Below are 20,764 nucleotides of genomic sequence, written 5' to 3'. Positions count from 1 at the left end.
ACCTCCAACAAAAAAATCGGGCGACCCGACATTCTCGACTCGCCATTTCAAGCCGCATGTTCCGTACCAACCGCAAAACTTCTAAATAACTCCAAAGGAAAGAGCCCGTAGTGATGCACCAACAAATTGCTCTCTCGCCTAACGGTATATAAGGCGTTTTGTCGAAAATCACCACCAAGAACTCAGAGGATACCACCAAATATCTTCTTGTTTCCACAAATATCTTGAAGTGTTCTATCCACGACCTCAACACAAGATCTATGTTGCATGGGCACCTCGTCCCAAACAATTAGTTTTGTTTCTTTAAATAGGTCAAAGAAGGTCAATAATGTTTAGTGAAGCCGCAAAAAGTGGTATCCATCACATCAATTAGAATTTTAAATGTAGAATGAGCAAGCGGTCCACCACCATAATAACAGATGCAATTCCGATAATGCCACCATGATGACAATAAGACCCATGCATGGCAGGCCTTTGCAATTGTATTATACAAAAAGTTTTCCTTGTACCAAATTGCTCCATTCAAAAAGAAAAGTTTGCCCTTGTCACCACATACCGAATCACTCACAAAGAAGTTGTAAGCATAAAGTTGTTAGTCATTAAGATCGACTCACATCAACCGCAGCCTCTTCTCCTATGCCTTCATGTCAAGTTGGCGTTGCTCCCCAAATGAGCCTATTGCCAACAATTTTTCTCCAATCCTCTTTTGGCTTTGGCATGGGCGGAAATTTTCCAATGTCTTCCCATATTCTAAAAGGACTTGTTCCACCAAATATAAGTCAAATCATTATTTGCTCATCGGTTGATCCGGATGTCGTGCTTTGTTCGGGCCGCTGTCCAAGATCATCACATATACTCGATGAAAATTTGCTCCAAAGTAGATCCGGTTGTAACGGATGACACTCTAAAAGAATTACACAAAAACAACCTCCAGCGCTTAATATCCGGTTTTCATTATCGCCTCTTCTAGGCATTGTATCCACTCATCATCGACTTTCCAAATGTTCCCACGGGCAATACATGCTTCTTTGTATGTGTTGTACACGGTATCACCAACTTTATAAAGATATGCAAAGGAGGTAGGCCCTTTTACAACAGTAAGTAGCAAGCGTAGATAAAACCGCTCCCTGGCATTGGGGCTTGCAAAATACATCCTACCAATGGAAGGTCCCTGAGTCCTAGGAGTCCACTCTTGAGAGTCTTTGTGGAAAACATAGTGTCGTGGAAACTCTTGATAGGTATATCTTGGCGTGCATCCGATCTTTAGCACAAAAGAAAGCCGTTGTTGAAGTTTGGTCTCTGGCTCGGGCAAGAATTGCATCCATGGGATCTTTGCTATTGAAAACAACTCTATGCATACCTTCTAAATGAAGCGCCAATCGTTGGACACTTGGAAACTCTTTATGCATTGGATTCCGAAATAGATGTCATGCGCAGCCTTCATTGGTCCAATGTACCTTGCATCGATATATTCCCCTCAATCTCATCATTTGTTCTTGCCGCACCACTATTGCTTTGTCATAGCCTTTGTAGATGTAATTTGTTAATATATTTAACAGCTTGACACGATACACAAACTTCAACATTGATATGGCAATCAAACATTTCGCATGATATGCATTGTAGGGAACAACATCTTCATTATCAACTTTAACTATTTAATTCTTCCTCTTCACAAAATATTTCTTGCCGCTGTCGTCGCTTCCGGTAAATGGAGTACCCTTTTTTATCCATAATTGTTTCCTCCACAAACTCTTTTGGATAGCCTTTGGTGCATCGACCATTTTCCATACATGAAGCACTCGGATCTCGATCACCACAGGGGCCATGAACCATGCACTTCTTCACTCTTTCAAACAATGCAGGGTGGGTGTCAGGGTCTGGGAATTCAGCACATACAAATTTATCCACTTGCTCACTGTTTCGGATCTTGTCATCATGCGCAAGAAATAAAAGGCAATGCATGTGTGGAAGACCACGCTTCTGAAATTCAATGGTATAGACATATGCAACCACCTGACCGAAGATATCATTCTTCAAAATTTCTTTCATAATTGCTTTTCGTTTCAGCTCGAATACCCGTGCAACTATTTCAGGCCGAAGTCTCGAAGTTTGGTGTTCCTTGAGCGCATCTTTAATTTCCTGCCAATTAGGGTTTGCAGTCACCGTAAGAAAAATATCTGGGTGCTTATAGTGCCGGGTGATAGCTATTGAATCCTGAAAAATCTCGTACATGTGCCTTGGACTTCCAACATGCGAGGAAGGCAAAATGAACTGTTGGCCAATTTGATCAAGACTTAATCCCTCAAATGCAACATCTATCAAGCATTTGTACACATCCGAACGGATGGTGTCTTGATTTAGTCTAATGTATCGCAGCCGGTTCTGTTCATATGCAGCCCAAGCATCAACCAAAAATTCATGCAACAATTTACACCCCAACAAGATAGATGAGTACTCTGTGGGTCGTTCAAACAAACGGTAGGCATAATACAATAATTGGGTGAGTCTTGCATTGCTTGGAGCATTTCTCTTGACATCCCACAACTTCAAATTAGGTGACCAACCCAAATTCCCATAAGGAAACAGAAGAACATAATGCAAAGGCAAATAAGCGGGATGACATTCGCTTATCCGCTCCAACTCATGCCCTCCTCTCAACCGGTACAATATCACATGACATCAACCTTACTCCCATCTCCGTGCAATATCATTGCGATCTCATCGGTTGTCGGAAGATTGTACCTTCGCCTATCCAAACGCCGGATAATAGTGTAGATGGACCGAACATTGTTATTCTCGAAAGCATTTTCAGTTAAAACCTCAAATGCTTGCTTATAGATATCACAAAACTTGTGGGTCTCGCAGAAAGAGTTTCTTGTACAGCTTTTCAACACTTCCTTTGACAAATTCGGGTTGCGATTGTGGCGGTGATCCAAAGTAGCTAGGGGATCATAAATATAAAGTTGTGAAAACTTAGGTTCCATCCCCGGATCAGGCAACAATGAATCGATTTGGTGCCGCAACTCTCCATGAACAGTGAATGAGGTAGGACCACATCCATGTAACACACGATCGTTAAATTTACAACCAAGACTGGTAAAGGCATTACACACATTGTATTGCCGAATCTGCTCACGGAATAATTTTGCACATTTATTAGATCCTTCGAATAAATATTTAAGTGCCGGAGGCAAAGAGAAAAAAGGTAGCTTAACTTTTCCTTTTAAAAAGAAGTTCCAAATAAAGGTCGGTTGCGCTTTGATTTTGATAACTGTTCATCTTTCCAATGAAGGGCCGAACAAAATGGACAGAGAACATCCATCTTTCCTAGAAAGTGGCGGTGATTTGGAATAGGAAGCACATGGCCTCTATGAGGATTAAGAATTTCTTCTTCACTTTCATCAAATTCAGTCATATCATGATCACTGCAAAAATAGACCTATGATATATCATGTTTTACAGTATATTGAAACCTAACATAAGAGTGAGAATTTAAGCACTTGACTTACATAGTGTTATCCTCACAACTTTGCATTGTGACATCTTCCGTGATAGATGAAGAGGACCCAATTTCGTACGTTGACCTCGTCTTCTTAAAGGAATCTGATATGTAATCAGACATAATGTCTTTTTCTCTTCGTCTCCGATTTTGTTGTGCTATAGTCCTTTGATCAATATCTTTTTCTCTTCAAAGACATTGTGCAATAGATCTCCGATTAGGAGGTGCAATAGAGCTTTGACTGGGAGGCACAATAGATAAGAGATTGGGAGGCGCAGTAGATCTTCGATTATGAGAAATAACAGATAACACATTAGGAGCCGCAGGAGATCGTCGATTAGGAGGCACAACAGATAACTCATTAAGAGCCGCGGGAGATCTTCGATTAGGAGGCACAACAGATAACCTATTAAGAGCTGCGGGAGATTTTCGATTAGGAGGCACAACATATAACCTATTAGGAGCCGCATTAGACCTTCGATTAGGAGGCACAACAACAGATAACCTATTCGGAGCCATATTAGATATTCGATTAGGAGGCACAACAAATAAAATATTGGAAGTCGCAGTTGATCTTCGATTAGGAGGCACATATACCAGATTAGGAGGCATAACATTTCTTCGATGTGGAGGCACATATACCAGATTGGGAGGTTCAATAGGATGACATGCTATGGAATTGTCTGGGTGAACTAACGATTCCCTTCCTCTCTCTTCCATGCTTTTAACCATGATTGCCTAGGAAGGCCAATTCAAGAAAAATTTGGAAACACGCAGTTAAAGAATCAAAATGGAGCTCTAATCAAAGAGCACGGTGAAGACTCAAAGTAGTAAATAGTAGAACACCTAATTGAAAAGCACTGAAATACATTGACTTTCAGATATATTTAGGAATTAACATAGAAAATTCTAATTCAATTAAGTCTATTTTTCAGCTTTTGTTCTTTTGTTTAAAGTGGTTTTAGTATACCTCTCATTTTATTTACATTCTCCACTATCGATGGTTTCTAGTTTTTGTCATTTTATTTACATTCTCCACTATCAAAGAAATGGAAGAAAAGAGGAAATAGTCATAAGAATTAAAAAGAGGAATTTGAAAGCATTACAACGCCATTAAACAACCCCAGCACAAAGTTTAAAAAAATGGTTCACATTTCTTTGATACCCATTTCTTAATTCGAAAAGAAAAAACAAATAAGCTAGGGGTTCAATAAAATTCGAAAAGAAAAAAACATAAGCTAGAGGGCTCAATAAATCACCTTAAATGGCTTCAGATCTCTCGAAATAGTTGCGGAACAGCAATGACGCCAGCTTCGGTCTCTCGGAAGTTGTCTCCACCTCTAGCAACGATGCCAGCACAAAGCTAAAAAATGGTACACATTTCTTTGATACCAATTTCGTAATTTGAAAATAAAAAACAAATAAGCTAGAGGGTTCAATAAAACTCACCTTAAACGGCTTTAGATCATCAAAGTATCAAACCAAACAGTAGCAAGGAAGTAGAGCTATGGTCGTCCAATTCACTATCAACTTGACTATTCCAAGTCTTGCTATGGTTGTCCACTCCTAAACTGGATTCCAACTGAAAATTTTCTTCTCATACTCCTAAACTGGATTCTAGAGCTCTTCCTTGTTTTCTCACCAAGAAACAATTAATGGCAAATTGACAACCTCAGCTCATTGATCCAAAACGAAGTTGGTCATGAAGAGATGAAGAAACTTTCCAACACGCTATCAGTAATTCAAGATATCCTTGAAGATGCAGAGGAGAAGCAAATGACGTAGAAAAGCAATCAATAATGGTTAAGTGTATAGCTGCCGCTCCTTCTTCTTCAATGGCTACTCAATCAAGAAGACATGATGATTCCCTTTTTGGGATTTGGGGATTTTGGAATAAGGAGAGTTCGAGTGCGAGAAAGGGTATAAAATCCGAGCGAGAGAAATGGTGAGAAGATGTGTTTTGGTAAAAAAAACCGAAACTAATATTTTTTGGGCTCGAACCCACGCCGTTAGATCTTGCTCAAAATGATCCCGACCATATTTTATTATAATTTTGTATTTTAGTGCTAAAAAAATCCCTATCTTATTAGATAGATGATATATGAGTACTTATGTCATTACAACTGCATAGTATAAGTCCATACCATTCCAAATAACATATGGATTCTTATGTCATTACAAATAGATCGGAATAACTACCTTGAAAGCCCCAATTGACAGATTATCTTGCCAGATGTCCGTTCGATCCCATCTAATCCAATGGCCAGATCACACACCCAAACAACTAAAGAATAGAACGGGGGCAAACTAGTCATTTAACTTTCTTGTTGAATAAACCCAAAAAAAAACACACAAACCTCTCCCTTTCTCGCTGTCTCTCCCCTCACTAACAGTGAACAGTGAAGATGATGAAGTGGCTTCCTCCCCCTCAACAACGAAAATGAAATCCACTACCACTACAGAGAAATGACCGGAGAGACCCACCACCACTCAAGAGAGACCCACCACCACTTCTGGATCGAGAAACTCATCACCACTACAAAGAAAACCCACCACCACGCTTGATTAACTCAAAAGATGTAAGTTTTTTTTTCTATTAACTCTCTTTTCTTCTATTATGTAGTGTTTGAGATGAATGTTGAGTTCTAAATTGATAAATTGATGTTTTGTTATGATAAACAAATGGATTTCAATGCAATTTAATTTTCCGATGCTATTTAATTTGATCATTTTTATTTTTTCCCTCTTTGATAAACAATGAATTTAAGTTGTGGGTGCAAAATTTTTGCATCCGGCCTAAACTAAGGATCTCATATTTTTCAATAGAGGATATTGAATTTCAATGAGATATATAGCACTTGTCCTGCATCCACACTATCCTAGGTAGAATGAACTATAACTCAGAGTCTGTGAGGTGCATATAAGCATATTATATAGGAGCTTATAGATTTCTTCTTGCTAAAATAGTACTAATTATTGCAACCAAGCATATAAGCATATGGAGGTTTGAGTAAAATAGTACTAATTGCAACATTTCATCACGACAATAATAACTCCTGGTCGACTTGTGAAGAAGCTACCGATGAACTTTTTCATGATGTAATGGTAAGTCTTCTTTTACTTGACATTTGCACTATATGAAAATGAAGTGTTATGCATATTTGGCAGGTTCCTTTGGCAAAGCAAAGATTCTTTCCTGGTCACTAATACAATAATGAATGAGTTTTGGTAAGTTGTTTGTTTCACTACAATTCTTAAGTGTAATTTTTCCTTTTGTTCTTATATTATGTCTCCGGCTGTTGCTAGGAGAAGGGTACTATGACGAATCTAACATCCAAGCAAACCGTCGATATATTACAAAGAAGAGGAAAGGCTTTTGGGACTCTCAAGTTGATTCCCTTAAAAGCTATAATGTTGGACCTTAAAACCTATGGCTTTTTTTTGGCACTACAGCTCTCGGCGCAGTAAGTTTCATTCGAATTAATTTTTAATGTATTACTTCACTTAGTTGTACACTTGGTCATTTAGCTATTAAACTCACCCCATGAGCCCCCCTTCCCCACGAGGGGTTGCTAAACTAATCGATCTACCACTCACCATTCTTTCTTGGCTCAAGCAAGTTCATTTGTCTTTGTAATATGGGCGAGTATGAACATGCTGAAATTTGACTTCCCCGACAAAGTATTAGTGAACTTCGAAGCTACTTTCGAGGTTCTACCGCTTCTAGCTCCCTCAAGCTTGTTTCATGTTGCAATTTGAGCTGAGCTTAAATAACTTTTTTTATGGAATTAAGAAAAAGCAATGTTTGATTAAGAAAATCTAGCCATTTCTTGGTTTGCATTTTGTTAGCTGCTTTGTGTAGCTTCAAGCATTTGATCAAGGTGTGTTAGTGTATACATTGAAAGCTTTGTAAACTTAAAGCTTTGTTATCAGAATGTAAAAAAATAATTCAATGCTATGCTATTGTTTATATGGGTTCATTCATTATTGTTGTATTTGAATGCCAATTGGATACGTAAAACGCTTCTTTGTGGACTATGAACAATTTGTGGACTATGAACAAAGAATGTTCATAGCTCATGACTATGAACAATCAATGTTCATAGTCCAATTAGAAATGAACAATGAGTATTCATAGGCTACCTAACTATGAACAATCAATGTTCATAGTCCAATTGTTCATAGTCACAAAGCCCACAATCTACTCACCGAAAATAACAACTGAAAAGTAAAACCCAAATAGGCTACCTATATAGTGCCTGGGATATAGGCTCGCCCCTAAACCCAAATAGGCCCACCCTCTTATAGTGTTCGAGATATAAGCACACCCCTAAAACCCAAATAGGCCCCGCTCTTATAGTGTTGTGGACTATAGGATCTATAAAGCAAACCCAAATAAAGCCCCCCTCTTATAGTGCTCGATATAGGCACCGCCTCTTATAGTGCCGGGATATAGGCATGTCGACAATGTGCACAACTCATTTTTGAATGATATGAACAAAGAATGTTCATAGCTCATGACTATGAACAATCATTGTTCATAGTACAATTGAAATATGAAAAAATGTTCATTGCTTATAACTATGAACATAAATTGTTCATTGCTCATGACTAAGAACATTGATTGTTCATAGTCCAATTGTGATATGAACAAAGAATGTTCATAGCTCATGACTAAGAACAATGAGTGTTCATAGCTAATGAAAGTATAGACTATGAACACTCATTGTTCATAGTCTAATTGTTCATAGTCCAATTGTTCATAGCTCATACAATCGGGACAACAATTTTACTAATATAATCGAAAGGAAATAACTTTAACGAGAAAAGAACTCTTACAATTAGGACATCTTCCGTTTCTTCTCCGAAAAAGAGTATGGACAAACATTTTCAATGAACGACATTATTCTGCCAATTTAATTTGCGTATATTTTAACTTTGAACTCACTACATAACATGGAAAACTCTGAGCACAAACCGAAAAATAATTATAGTCTACAAACCATATCAAAGATCATGGGCAAGATCACCATTTGAATTCGGTTCCACACCAAATGATTTGATCTGCGCTCCCTTGACAAGGAATTCGTAAAAGGTTCTTAATTTTTCCTTGTGAAATATTTTCCAAAATTGCTAGGTTTTAGACTCCCACCAAATCTTGACATACCACATCCTACTGGCCCAAATTCAGCTACCTAAGCAACAATGTACATCCTCAAAACCAAAATTTCTCAAAATTGTGTCTAATTGCCCGTATCGATATGTTTCAAAATCAAGTCCCATTTCTTCCATGCCTACAAGGAAATTCCTCACATTCTCAAAATACTTGATATGCACACAAAGTCGCTCCATCGGGAACAACAATCAATCACTGACTTTCTATAACCTAGGATCACCTCATGCCATTTTTCTAAGTATCAATTATCCACATAAATAAAAAAATGTAAATCACCATGTAAGCTCCCAAAAAATTGATAGTTTTATAATCCTTACAATTAAAAAACTCTTGATGTGGTGGAGGTGGATTTGGCTTTATTTACAAATATAAGGATTTAACTATTGTGAGTGTTTCAATAACTGGGAGAGGACAAGTGGCGTATTTCGAAGTTGATTTATTGCGGAGAAAGCTGCAAAAGAAGAGTTGCACCAAATTGATGATAGAAGTGAAGTATACTCAACATGCTACAATTACATCTTTCAATGTGTAATTAAGCCTAGATGGGGCAAAAACCAAGAAGCTAATGCCCTTTAAGCTCACGTTTGGAGTGAAGACGATTCCTCTTAATATGTTGTGGTTATGACAAAACATGTAGCATACATCGGTGTAGTTTTTAATCATACATGCCCAAATTCTAATGTTATTTCATATGACATACTTAAGTTTATGAGAAAATAACTAGCGTGACTTAAAGTATGATGAATATATTGTCATAAGTTTTGCTACATGAGCAATATTCTGATTTCGAGGTGATATTTATAATCCAGTATTATCAATTGTACTTAGATTGATTTTTTCTTGGTAAAACAATTTATTTATTATGTGTCATATAGCAATAAGGGCAGTTGACATTAGAATATGCCCATTTTTGTTTCATTATACGTTTTTTTTTTTGCTAAAGGAAACTTGATGTGGCATTAAAATAGGAAGGAAAAGCTAGGGTGTTGAGGATCAACATACGAGAGAAAAAAAGTAACACCAAAATTATGTTAGTGTCTTTGTTTTTTCAACTTAGTGTCATGAGACCAAACTTGGTGTGGCATTAACAAAGGTTGTACTTATGTGATTACAAATTGCATAATATAAGTATGTGCCATTCCAAATGATATATAGGTACTTAGTGAGTTAGCGTCTTTAGGTGGAGGCAAATACATGGGTTTGCCTCTACCAATTCGGAATTTACCAAAATTCCATATCTAGGTGGAGGCAAATCTAGCCTCAAACCACTATATTTGCATCTCAGATTCAAATTTGACATTTCGGTTTCTTGAGGATTTGACTTTGGCAATGTCATGTGGGTATTCTTTTGACTTTTCAACTTATAAGTATTTACTTTGGGGTTTGGTTTTCAACAAACTATTGCCACTTTTTTGGCCAAAAGAATTTTTAAATAATTAAAAAAACTAACTTGGGGCCCACTTTTAACAAAAAATAATTATAAAATAAAATTGGGTCCCACACTTTATTTCATTTGGTTGCTACCACCTATAGTTGGAGACGGTTTGTGAGTGACTATTCATATTGGTGGAGGCAAACTGTGGGGATTTGCCTCCACCACCTAGAAATGCTCTTATGTCATTACAAATTACGTAATATAGGTATATGTCATACCGAATGATATATGAGTCCTTATGTCATTACAATTGCGTAGTATAGGTCCATATCATTCCAAATAATATATGGGTTCTTATGTCAATACAAATGGAGTAATATATATATGTCATTATAAATGGCGTAATATATGTATATATCATTCCAAATGTTATATGGGTACTTAACATCTTTAGGTGGATGCAAATACATGGGTTTGCCTCCACCAATTCGGAATTTACTAAAATTCCATATCTAGATGGAGGCAAATCTAGCATCAAACCCCTCTATTTGCATCCGTATTCGCAAATTTGGCATTTTGTTTGAGGATATGGCGCGACACTCCCAGGCGACACTACACTGGGAGTCGCGACTTTGGCAATGTCGCGTGGGTGTTATTTTGACTTTCCAACTTATAGGGGTGATTTTGGGAGTGTTACGCGAGTTTTCTTTCAACAAACCATCGCCATTTTTTTGGCCAAATTAATTTTTAAATAATTAAAAAACTAATTTGAGACCTACTTTTAACAAAAAATAATTTTAAAATAAAATTGGGTCCCACTATTTACTTGATTTGGTTACTACCAATTAGAGTTGGAGATGGGTTGTGAGTGACTATTCACATTGGTGGAGGCAAATTGTGGGGATTTGCCTCCACCGTCTAGAGATGCTCTTAAATCATTACAAATAACGCAATATAGGCCCGTGGCAGTCGGCACTCTAGACACATTGCTTTTGAACAACACCCCAAGAGACCATCTCTATAGTAGCATTGGATCGATGATATAACTATTTTCAACAGTTTTATACTTCTTAATCATTTCATACGCATACTTAAATGAGCTTAATTATTGCAATTCTATGCATTTCATTTCTCACAAACCAACTCATTACACATACCTTAATTCAATACATATCAGAATGAGAATGATGAAAATAAAGGGAGAGAGTCTTCAATTAAGAGCATCATCATTTTTTTTAAAAAAATAAAAAAATTCAGCAGAGTCTCCTTTGTATTTTCAACATTTCAAAAACCTAAATCCTGTCATAACCTGAAAATCAAACAATACAATTCTCATAATAGATCAACCATACCAAAATATATAACTTCATATTTATATACAACACAAATTACTTCTAAAACTAAAAGACAACTCATTAAACATTAAAGAAGACTTTGCATAATTTTTCACCTGGGGCTAATTCTAGTAATGAAAGGGAAAAATTAAATAAAATAAATACTCCACGCCCACTGATCGAGTTCTTCATTTCTCTCATTCTCCCCTCTATGCATACTGTTCACACCATTCTACTACCATATGGATAAATGCGCCATGAAGTAAAGACTACAATCATGTCGCTGAAAAATTATAGCAATTTAACTTGGTACCTGCAAACAAACCACATACACATGATTTTTTTAGACTAGATACATTTAACATATTGTTTACAAAAGAAATGGTTCTCAAAATAAAATAATCTCTATTATTATTTTTAAGTATCCACGCTATCATAAAAAAAAACTATCATAAAAACTTACATAGCATATATATGGATACAACATATTCTTTAATTTATAAACCAATAAAAGTAACATTCTTTAATTTCTCACTCGCCTTTTCTCATTGGTATCAATGTCTTTAGAGAAGAACTTCTCGATATACGACATTTGTGGTACAATTTCTTGCATTAGGTGGAAGAAAAACAGATATTCTTTTTGAAGAAGTACATCTGGACATGGCCACATAGAGTTGCCCATGACTGAAAACTGGTGTCCTCAAATCAATGCCAACATATTTCACTGACTGGCCATGTGACTTATTAATTGTCATGGCATAAGCTAGTCGAACAGGGAATTGTCACCTTGATAGTTTGAAAGACAACTTTGAATTTGAGGGAGCCAGAGATATTCTTGGGATGAGTACCGGATTTCCAGCTTTCTCTCCAGTCAAAATTTTGGCTTGAAGGACTTTACTCGCACATTGAAGCACCATAAGTTGTGTCCCATTGCAAAGGCCATCTTTAGGTGCTATGTTCCTGAGCAACATTATAGGGCATCCAGGTTTTAACTTGAGATTGAAAGGTGGTAAGCTAGAATGGTCGAGGGAGTTCAAACTTCGATTGGGATAGTGATCCCCACTTGGATTATCAATATCATCTTCGATGATTTTATCTGCTGACCAAATACTCAAGCCGCTTCACCGGGAACAAATTCATTGCAACCTCATTAATTGCACTCACATCATCATTACAGGCAAGAAGAATAGTAACGATCGGTAAAAGAAATTTGGAGGCGGTGTGTCCATAACATCCAATTGGGGATAGACAGAGAAGATGAGTTCTTGGATATTGGTACACTTGCGTATTCCATTCGCAAATGTATGCGCATTAATCTTTAGGATTGAACCAATTTAAATGAATCAAAGCAAAACTGAATTCATTAGTTTCTAAAATAGTTCGTTTATATATGGAACTAATGGAGAAAAAAAAACATTCTAATTAGAAAGCATTAGTAGCACACCTCCAACAAAAAATCGGGCGAATTCGACATTTCGGACTCGCCATTTCAAGCCGCATGTTGTCGTACCAACCGCAAAACTTCTAAATAACTCAAAGGAAAGAGCCCGTAGTGATGCACCAACAAATTGCTCTCTCCGCCTAACGGTATAACAAAGTAAAGTGTTTGTCGAAAATCACCACCAAGAACGTAGTGATACCACCAAATATCTTCTTGTTTCCACAAATATCTTGAAGTGTTCTATCCACGGCCTCAACACGATTATCTATGTTGCATGGGCACCTCGTCCCAAACAATTAGTTTTGTTTCTTTAAATAGGTCAGCAAGGTCAGAATGTTTAGTGAAGCCGCAAAAAGTGGTATCCATCACATCAATTAGAATTTTAAATGTAGAATGAGCGGTCGTCCGCATTAACAATGAGAGATGCAATTCCGATAATGCCACCATGATGACAATAAGACCCATGCCGCGGTGCCTTTTGCAATTGTATTATACAAAAAAGTTTTCCTTGTACCAGCTGCTCCATTCAAAAAGAAAAGTTTGCCCTTGTCACCACATTTGAATCACCATCCAGTTGTAAGCATAAAGTTGTTCGTCATTAAGGCGACTCACATCAACTCGGCCTCTTCTCCTATGCCTTCATCTTTGGTTGGCGTTGTCCCCAAATGAGCCTATTGCCAACAATTTTTCTCCAATCCTCTTTTGGCTTTGGCATGGGCGGGAAATTTTCCAATGTCTTCCCATATTCTAAAAGGACTTGTTCCACCAAATATAAGTATGTAACATTTATTTGCTCATCATTGATCACGGGATGTCGTGCTTTGTTCGAAGCCAGTGTCCAAGATCATCACATATACTCGATGAAAATTTGCTCCAAAGTAGATCTGGTTGTAACGGATGACACTCTAAAAGAATTACACAAAACAACCTCCGCAGTTAATATCCAGTTTTCATTATCGCCGCCCCTTCTAGGCATTGTATCCACTCATCATCAGCTTCCAACAGCCCACGGGCAATACATGCTTCTTTGTATGTGTTGTACACGGTATCACCAACTTTATAAAGATATGCAAAGGAGGTAGGCCCTTTACATGATGAAGTAGCAAGCGTAGATAAAACCGGCTCCCGGCATTGGGGCTTGCAAAATACATCCTACCAATGGAAGGTCCCTGAGTCCTAGGAGTCCACTCTTGAGAGTCTTTGTGGAAAACATAGTGTCGTGGAAACTCTTGATAGGTATATCTTGGCGTGCATATCTGGATCTTTAGTGGTGGCTTAAAAGAAATTTGTCGGTGTTGAAGTTTGGTCTCGGCTCGGGCAAGAATTGCATCCATGGGATCTTTGCTATTGAAAACAACTCTATGCATACCTTCTAAATGAATGAAGCCAATCGTTGGACACTTGGAAACTCTTTATGCATTGGATTCTGAAAATAGATGTCATCACATTGGTTGGTCCAATGTACCTTGCATCGATATATTCCCCGAATCTCATCATTTGTTCTTGCCGCCACTATTGCTTTGTCATAGCCTTTGTAGATGTACTTGTTAATATATTTAACAGGCTTTGACGATACACAAACTTCAACATTGATATGGCAATCAAACATTTCAGACAGATATGCATTGTAGGGAACAACATCTTCATTATCAACTTTAACTATTTAATTCTTCCTCTTCACAAAATATTTCTTGCCAGTGTCGCGCCTTCGGTAAATGGAGTACCCTTTTTTATCCATAATTGTTTCCTCCACAAACTCTTTTGGATAGCCTTTGGTGCATCGACCATTTTCCATACATGAAGCACTCGGATCTCGATCACCACAGGGGCCATGAACCATGCACTTCTTCACTCTTTCAAACAATGCAGGGTGGGTGTCAGGGTCTGGGAATTCAGCACATACAAATTTATCCACTTGCTCACTGTTTGGATCTTGTCATCATCATGCTTAAGAAATAAAAGGCAATGCATGTGTGGAAGACCACGCTTCTGGAAATTCAATGGTATAGACATATGCAACCACATTTGAAGATATCATTCTTCAAAAATTTCTTTCATAATTGCTTTTCGTTTATTTCGAATACCGTTGCAACTATTTCAGGGCGAAGTCTGAAGTTTGGTGTTCCTTGAGCGCATCTTTAATTTCCCGCCAATTAGGGTTTGCTGCGATCCACCGTAGAAAAAATATCGGGTGCTTATAGTGCGGGTGATAGCTATTGAATCCTGAAAAATCTCGTACATGTGCCTTGGACTTCCAACATGCGAGGAAGGCAAAATGAACTGTTGGCCAATTTGATCAAGACTTAATCCCTCAAATGCAACATCTATCAAGCATTTGTACACATCCGAACGGATGGTGTCTTGATTTAGTCTAATGTATCGCAGCCGGTTCTGTTCATATGCAGCCCAAGCATCAACCAAAAATTCATGCAACAATTTACACCCCAACAAGATAGATGAGTACTCTGTGGGTCGTTCAAACAAACGGTAGGCATAATACAATAATTGGGTGAGTCTTGCATTGCTTGGAGCATTTCTCTTGACATCCCACAACTTCAAATTAGGTGACCAACCCAAATTCCCATAAGGAAACAGAAGAACATAATGCAAAGGCAAATAAGCGGGATGACATTCGCTTATCCGTTCCAACTCATGCCCTCCTCTCAACCGAAGTACAATATCACGCATGACATCAACCTTACTCCCATCTCCAGGCAATATCACTGCGATCTCATCAGTTGTCGGAAGATTGTACCTTCGTCTATCCAAACGCGGATAATAGTGTAGATGGACCGGAACATTGTTATTCTCAGAAGCATTTTCAGTTAAAACCTCAAATGCTTGCTTATAGATATCACAAAACTTGTGGGTCTGCAGAAGAGTTTCTTGTACAGTTTTCAACACTTCCTTTGACAAATTCGGGTTGCGATTGTGGCGGTGATCCAAAGTAGCTAGGGGATCATAAATATAAAGTTGTGAAAACTTAGGTTCCATCCCGGATCGGGAGGCAACAATGAATCGATTTGGTGCCGCAACTCTCCATGAACGATGAATGAGGTAGGACCACATCCATGTAACACACACGATCGTTAAATTTACAACCAAGACGGTAAAGGCATTACACACATTGTATTGCCGAATCTGCTCCGCGGAATAATTTTGCACATTTATTAGATCCTTGAATAAATATTTAAGTGCGAGGCAGATGGAGAAAAGCGGTAGCTTAACTTTTCCTTGTAAACAACAAGTTCCAAATAAAGGTCGTTCTTGGCTTTTTTTTGATGTTCATCTTTCCAATGAAGGGCGAACAAAATGGAATGAGAGAACATCCATCTTTCCTAGAAAGTGGCGGTGATTTGGAATAGGAAGCACATGGCCTCTATGAGGATTAAGAATTTCTTCTTCACTTTCATCAAATTCACATATCATGATCATCGCAAAAATAGACCTATGATATATCATGTTTTTACATTATATTGAAACCTAACATAAGAGTGAGAATTTAAGCACTTGACTTACATAGTGTTATCCTCACAACTTTGCATTGTGACATCTTCCGTGATAGATGAAGAGGACCCAATTTCGTACGTTGACCTCGTCTTCTTAAAGGAATCTGATATGTAATCAGACATAATGTCTTTTTCTCTTCGTCTCCGATTTTGTTGTGCTATAGTCCTTTGATCAATATCTTTTTTTCTCTTCAAAGACATTGTGCAATAGATCTCCGATTAGGAGGTGCAATAGAGCTTTGACTGGGAGGCACAATAGATAAGAGATTGGGAGGCGCAGTAGATCTTCGATTATGAGAAATAACAGATAACACATTAGGAGCCGCAGGAGATCGCGTCGATTAGGAGGCACAAATGATAACTCATTAAAGAGCGGGAGATCTTTGATTAGGAGGCACAACAGATAACCTATTAAGAGCTGCGGGAGATTTTTCGATTAGGAGGCACAACATATAACCTATTAGGAGCCGCATTAGACGCCGATTAGGAGGCACAACAACGAGATAACCTATTCGAGCCATATTAGATATTCGATTAGGAGGCACAACAAATAAAATATTGGAAGTCGCAGTTGATCTTCGATTAGGAGGCACATATACCAGATTAGGAGGCATAACATTTCTTCGATGTGGAGGCACATATACCAGATTGGGAGGTTCAATAGGATGACATGCTATGGAATTGTCTGGGTGAACTAACGATTCCCTTCCTCTCTCTTCCATGCGCTCTTTAACCATGATTGCCTAGGAAGCGTCAATTCGCAAAAATTTGGAAACACGCAAAGTTAAAGAATCAAAATGGAGCTCTAATCAAAGAGCACGGTGAAGACTCAAAGTAGTAAATAGTAGAACACCTAATTGAAAAGCACTGAAATACATTGACTTTCAGATATATTTAGGAATTAACATAGAAAATTCTAATTCAATTAAGTCTATTTTTCAGCTTTTGTTCTTTTGTTTAAAGTGGTTTTAGTATACCTCTCATTTTATTTACATTCTCCACTATCGATGGTTTCTAGTTTTTGTCATTTTATTTACATTCTCCACTATCAAAGAAATGGAAGAAAAGAGGAAATAGTCATAAGAATTAAAAAGAGGAATTTGAAAGCATTACAACGCCATTAAACAACCCCAGCACAAAGTTTAAAAAATGGTTCACATTTCTTTGATACCCATTTCTTAATTGAAAAAAAAAACAAATAAGCTAGGGGTTCAATAAAATTCAAAAAAAAAAACATAAGCTAGAGGGCTCAATAAATCACCTTAAATGGCTTCAGATCTCTCGAAATAGTTCTTGAACAAACAATGGCAACTTTCGGTCTCTCGGAAGTTGTCTCCACCTCTAGCAACGATGCCAAAGACAAAGCTAAAAAATGGTACACATTTCTTTGATACCAATTTCGTAATTTGAAAATAAAAAACAAATAAGCTAGAGGGTTCAATAAAACTCACCTTAAACGGCTTTAGATCATCAAAGTATCAAACCAAACAGTAGCAAGGAAGTGGAGCTATGGTCGTCCAATTCACTATCAACTTGACTATTCCAAGTCTTGCTATGGTTGTCCACTCCTAAACTGGATTCCAACTGAAAATTTTCTTCTCATACTCCTAAACTGGATTCTAGAGCTCTTCCTTGTTTTCTCACCAAGAAACAATTAATGGCAGTTGACAACCTCAGCTCATTGATCCAAAACGAAGTTGGTCATGAAGAGATGAAGAAACTTTCCAACACGTTATCAGTAATTCAAGATATCCTTGAAGATGCGAGGAGAAGCGGTGACGAGAAAAGCGATCAATAATTGGTTAAGTGTAGCTGCCGTTCCTTCTTCAATGGCTACTCAATCAAGAAGACATGATGATTCCCTTTTTGGGATTTGGGGATTTTGGAATAAGGAGAGTTCGAGTGCGAGAAAGGGTATAAAATCCGAGCGAGAGAAATGGTGAGAAGATGTGTTTTGTAAAAAAAACCGAAACTAATATTTTTTGGGCTCGAACCCTGCCGTTAGATCTTGCTCAAAATGATCCGACCATATTTTATTATAATTTTGTCTTTTAGTGCTAAAAAAATCCCTATCTTATTAGATAGATGATATATGAGTACTTATGTCATTACAACTGCATAGTATAAGTCCATACCATTCCAAATAACATATGGATTCTTATGTCATTACAAATAGATCGGAATAACTACCTTGAAAGCCCCAATTGACAGATTATCTTGCCAGATGTCCGTTCGATCCCATCTAATCCAATGGCCAGATCACACACCCAAACAACTAAAGAATAGAACGGGGGCAAACTAGTCATTTAACTTTCTTGTTGAATAAACCCAAAAAAAAACACACAAACCTCTCCCTTTCTCGCTGTCTCTCCCCTCACTAACAGTGAACAGTGAAGATGATGAAGTGGCTTCCTCCCCCTCAACAACGAAAATGAAATCCACTACCACTACAGAGAAATGACCAGAGAGACCCACCACCACTCAAGAGAGAGACCCACCACCACTATAGATCGAGAAACTCATCACCACTACAAAGAAACCCACCACCACGTTTGATTAACTCAAAAGATGTAAGTTTTTTTTTCTTCTATTAACTCTCTTTTCTTCTATTATGTAGTGTTTGAGATGAATGTTGAGTTCTAAATTGGATAAATTGATGTTTTTGTTATGATAAACAGTGGATTTCAATGCAATTTAATTTTCCGATGCTATTTAATTTGATCATTTTTATTTTTTCCCTCTTTGATAAACAATGAATTTAAGTTGTGGGGTGCAAAATTTTTGCATCTGGCCTAAACTAAGGATCTCATATTTCAATAGAGGATATTGACCAATGAGATATATAGCTTTGTCAATGCATCCACACTATCCTAGGTAGAATGAACTATAATCAGAGCTTTGTAGAGGTGCATATAAGCATATTATAGGAGCTTATAGATTTCTTCTTGCCAAAATAGTACTAATTATTGCAACCGAAGCATATAAGCATATGGAGGTTTGAGTAAAATAGTACTAATTGCAACATTTCATCGTGACAATAATAACTTGGTTAGGACTTGTGAAGAAGCTACCAGATGAACTTTTTCATGATGTAATGGTAAGTCTTCTTTACTTGACATTTGCACTATATGAAAATGAAGTGTTATGCATATTTGGCAGGTTCCCTTTGGCAAAGCAGCATTCTTTCCTGGTCGACTAATACACACGAATGAGTTTTTGGTAAGTTGTTTGTTTCACTACAATTGCTAAGTGTAATTTTTCCTTTTGTTCTTATATTATGTCTCTGAAGGTTCTGTTAGGAGAAGGGTACTATGACGAACGAACATCCAAGCAAACTGTTGATATATTACAAAGAAGAGGAAAGGCTTTAGACTCTCAAGTTGATTCCCTTAAAGCTATAATGTTGGACCTTAAAACTGAGGCTTTTTTTTTTTTGGCACTACAGCTTCTGAAGCTGCAGTAAGTTTCATTCTGACTTAATTTTAATGTATTACTTCACTTAGTTGTACACTTGGTCATTTAGCTATTAAACTCACCGATGAGCCCCCGCCTCACGTAGGGTTGCTAAACTAACTGATCTACTCAGGCGCCGCTCATTCTTGGCTCAAGCAAGTTCATTTGTGCTGTAATATGGGCCGAGTATGAACATGCTGAAATTTGACTTCCCGACAAAGTATTAGTGAACTTCGAGCTACTCGAGGTTCTACTCGTTTCTAGCTCCCTCAAGCTTGTTTCATGTTGCAATTTGAGCTGAGCTTAAATAACTTTTTTTATGGGAATTAAGAAAAAGCAATGTTTGATTAAGAAAATCTAGCCATTTCTTGGTTTGCATTTTGTTAGCTGTTTTGTGTAGCTTCAAGCATTTGATCAAGGTGTGTTAGTGTATACATTGAAAGCTTTGTAAACTTAAAGCTTTGTTATCAGCAATGTAAAAAATAATTCAATGCTATGCTATTGTTTATATGGGTTCATTCATTATTGTTGTATTTGAATGCCAATTGGATACAGAAACAGTTCTTTGTGGACTATGAACAATTTGTGGACTATGAACAAAGAATGTTCATAGCTCATGACTATGAACAATCAATGTTCATAGTCCAATTGTGAAATGAACAATGAGTATTCATAGCTACCGAACTATGAACAATCAATGTTCATAGTCCAATTGTTCATAGTCACAAAGCCCACAATCTACTCACCGAAAATAACAACTGAAAAGTAAAACCCAAATAGGCGCCCGCCCTCTTATAGTGCCTAGGATATAGGCTCACGCCCCTAAACCCAAATAGGCGCCCACCCTCTTATAGTGTCTGAGATATAGGCGCACACCCCTAAACCCAAATAGGCGCCCGCCCTCTTATAGTGTATGGACTATAGGCGCACGCCCCTAAACCCAAATAGGCGCCCGCCCTCTTATAGTGCCTGGG

General features: G+C 37.6%; 2 protein-coding genes across 2 annotated transcripts; one reads left to right on the top strand and one right to left on the bottom strand.

Annotated features, from left to right (window-relative positions):
• Positions 1–1,650: 1,650 nt before the first annotated feature.
• On the bottom strand, positions 1,651–3,625 carry LOC147494837 (uncharacterized). Its single transcript, XM_086568259.1, has 3 exons — positions 3,513–3,625; positions 3,365–3,428; positions 1,651–2,385 (listed from the first exon to the last, which is right to left on the bottom strand). The coding sequence occupies exons 1-3, from the start codon at positions 3,623–3,625 to the stop codon at positions 1,651–1,653; spliced, it is 912 nt and encodes a 303-aa protein (XP_086424385.1).
• A 14,472-nt stretch (positions 3,626–18,097) lies between these two features.
• On the top strand, positions 18,098–20,103 carry LOC147494836 (uncharacterized). Its single transcript, XM_086568258.1, has 4 exons — positions 18,098–18,251; positions 19,391–19,434; positions 19,497–19,556; positions 19,627–20,103. Exons 1-4 carry the CDS (start codon positions 18,098–18,100, stop codon positions 19,798–19,800), a joined length of 432 nt encoding a protein of 143 aa, XP_086424384.1. The 3' UTR covers positions 19,801–20,103.
• Positions 20,104–20,764: the final 661 nt, after the last annotated feature.

Source organism: Coptis chinensis, chromosome 6 (assembly GCF_015680905.1).
Source record: "Coptis chinensis isolate HL-2020 chromosome 6, ASM1568090v1, whole genome shotgun sequence".
In the NCBI taxonomy this organism is placed as follows: domain Eukaryota; kingdom Viridiplantae; phylum Streptophyta; class Magnoliopsida; order Ranunculales; family Ranunculaceae; genus Coptis; species Coptis chinensis.
Note: the sequence above shows the minus strand (reverse complement) of the source record. Positions and strands in the feature narration are given on the sequence as shown.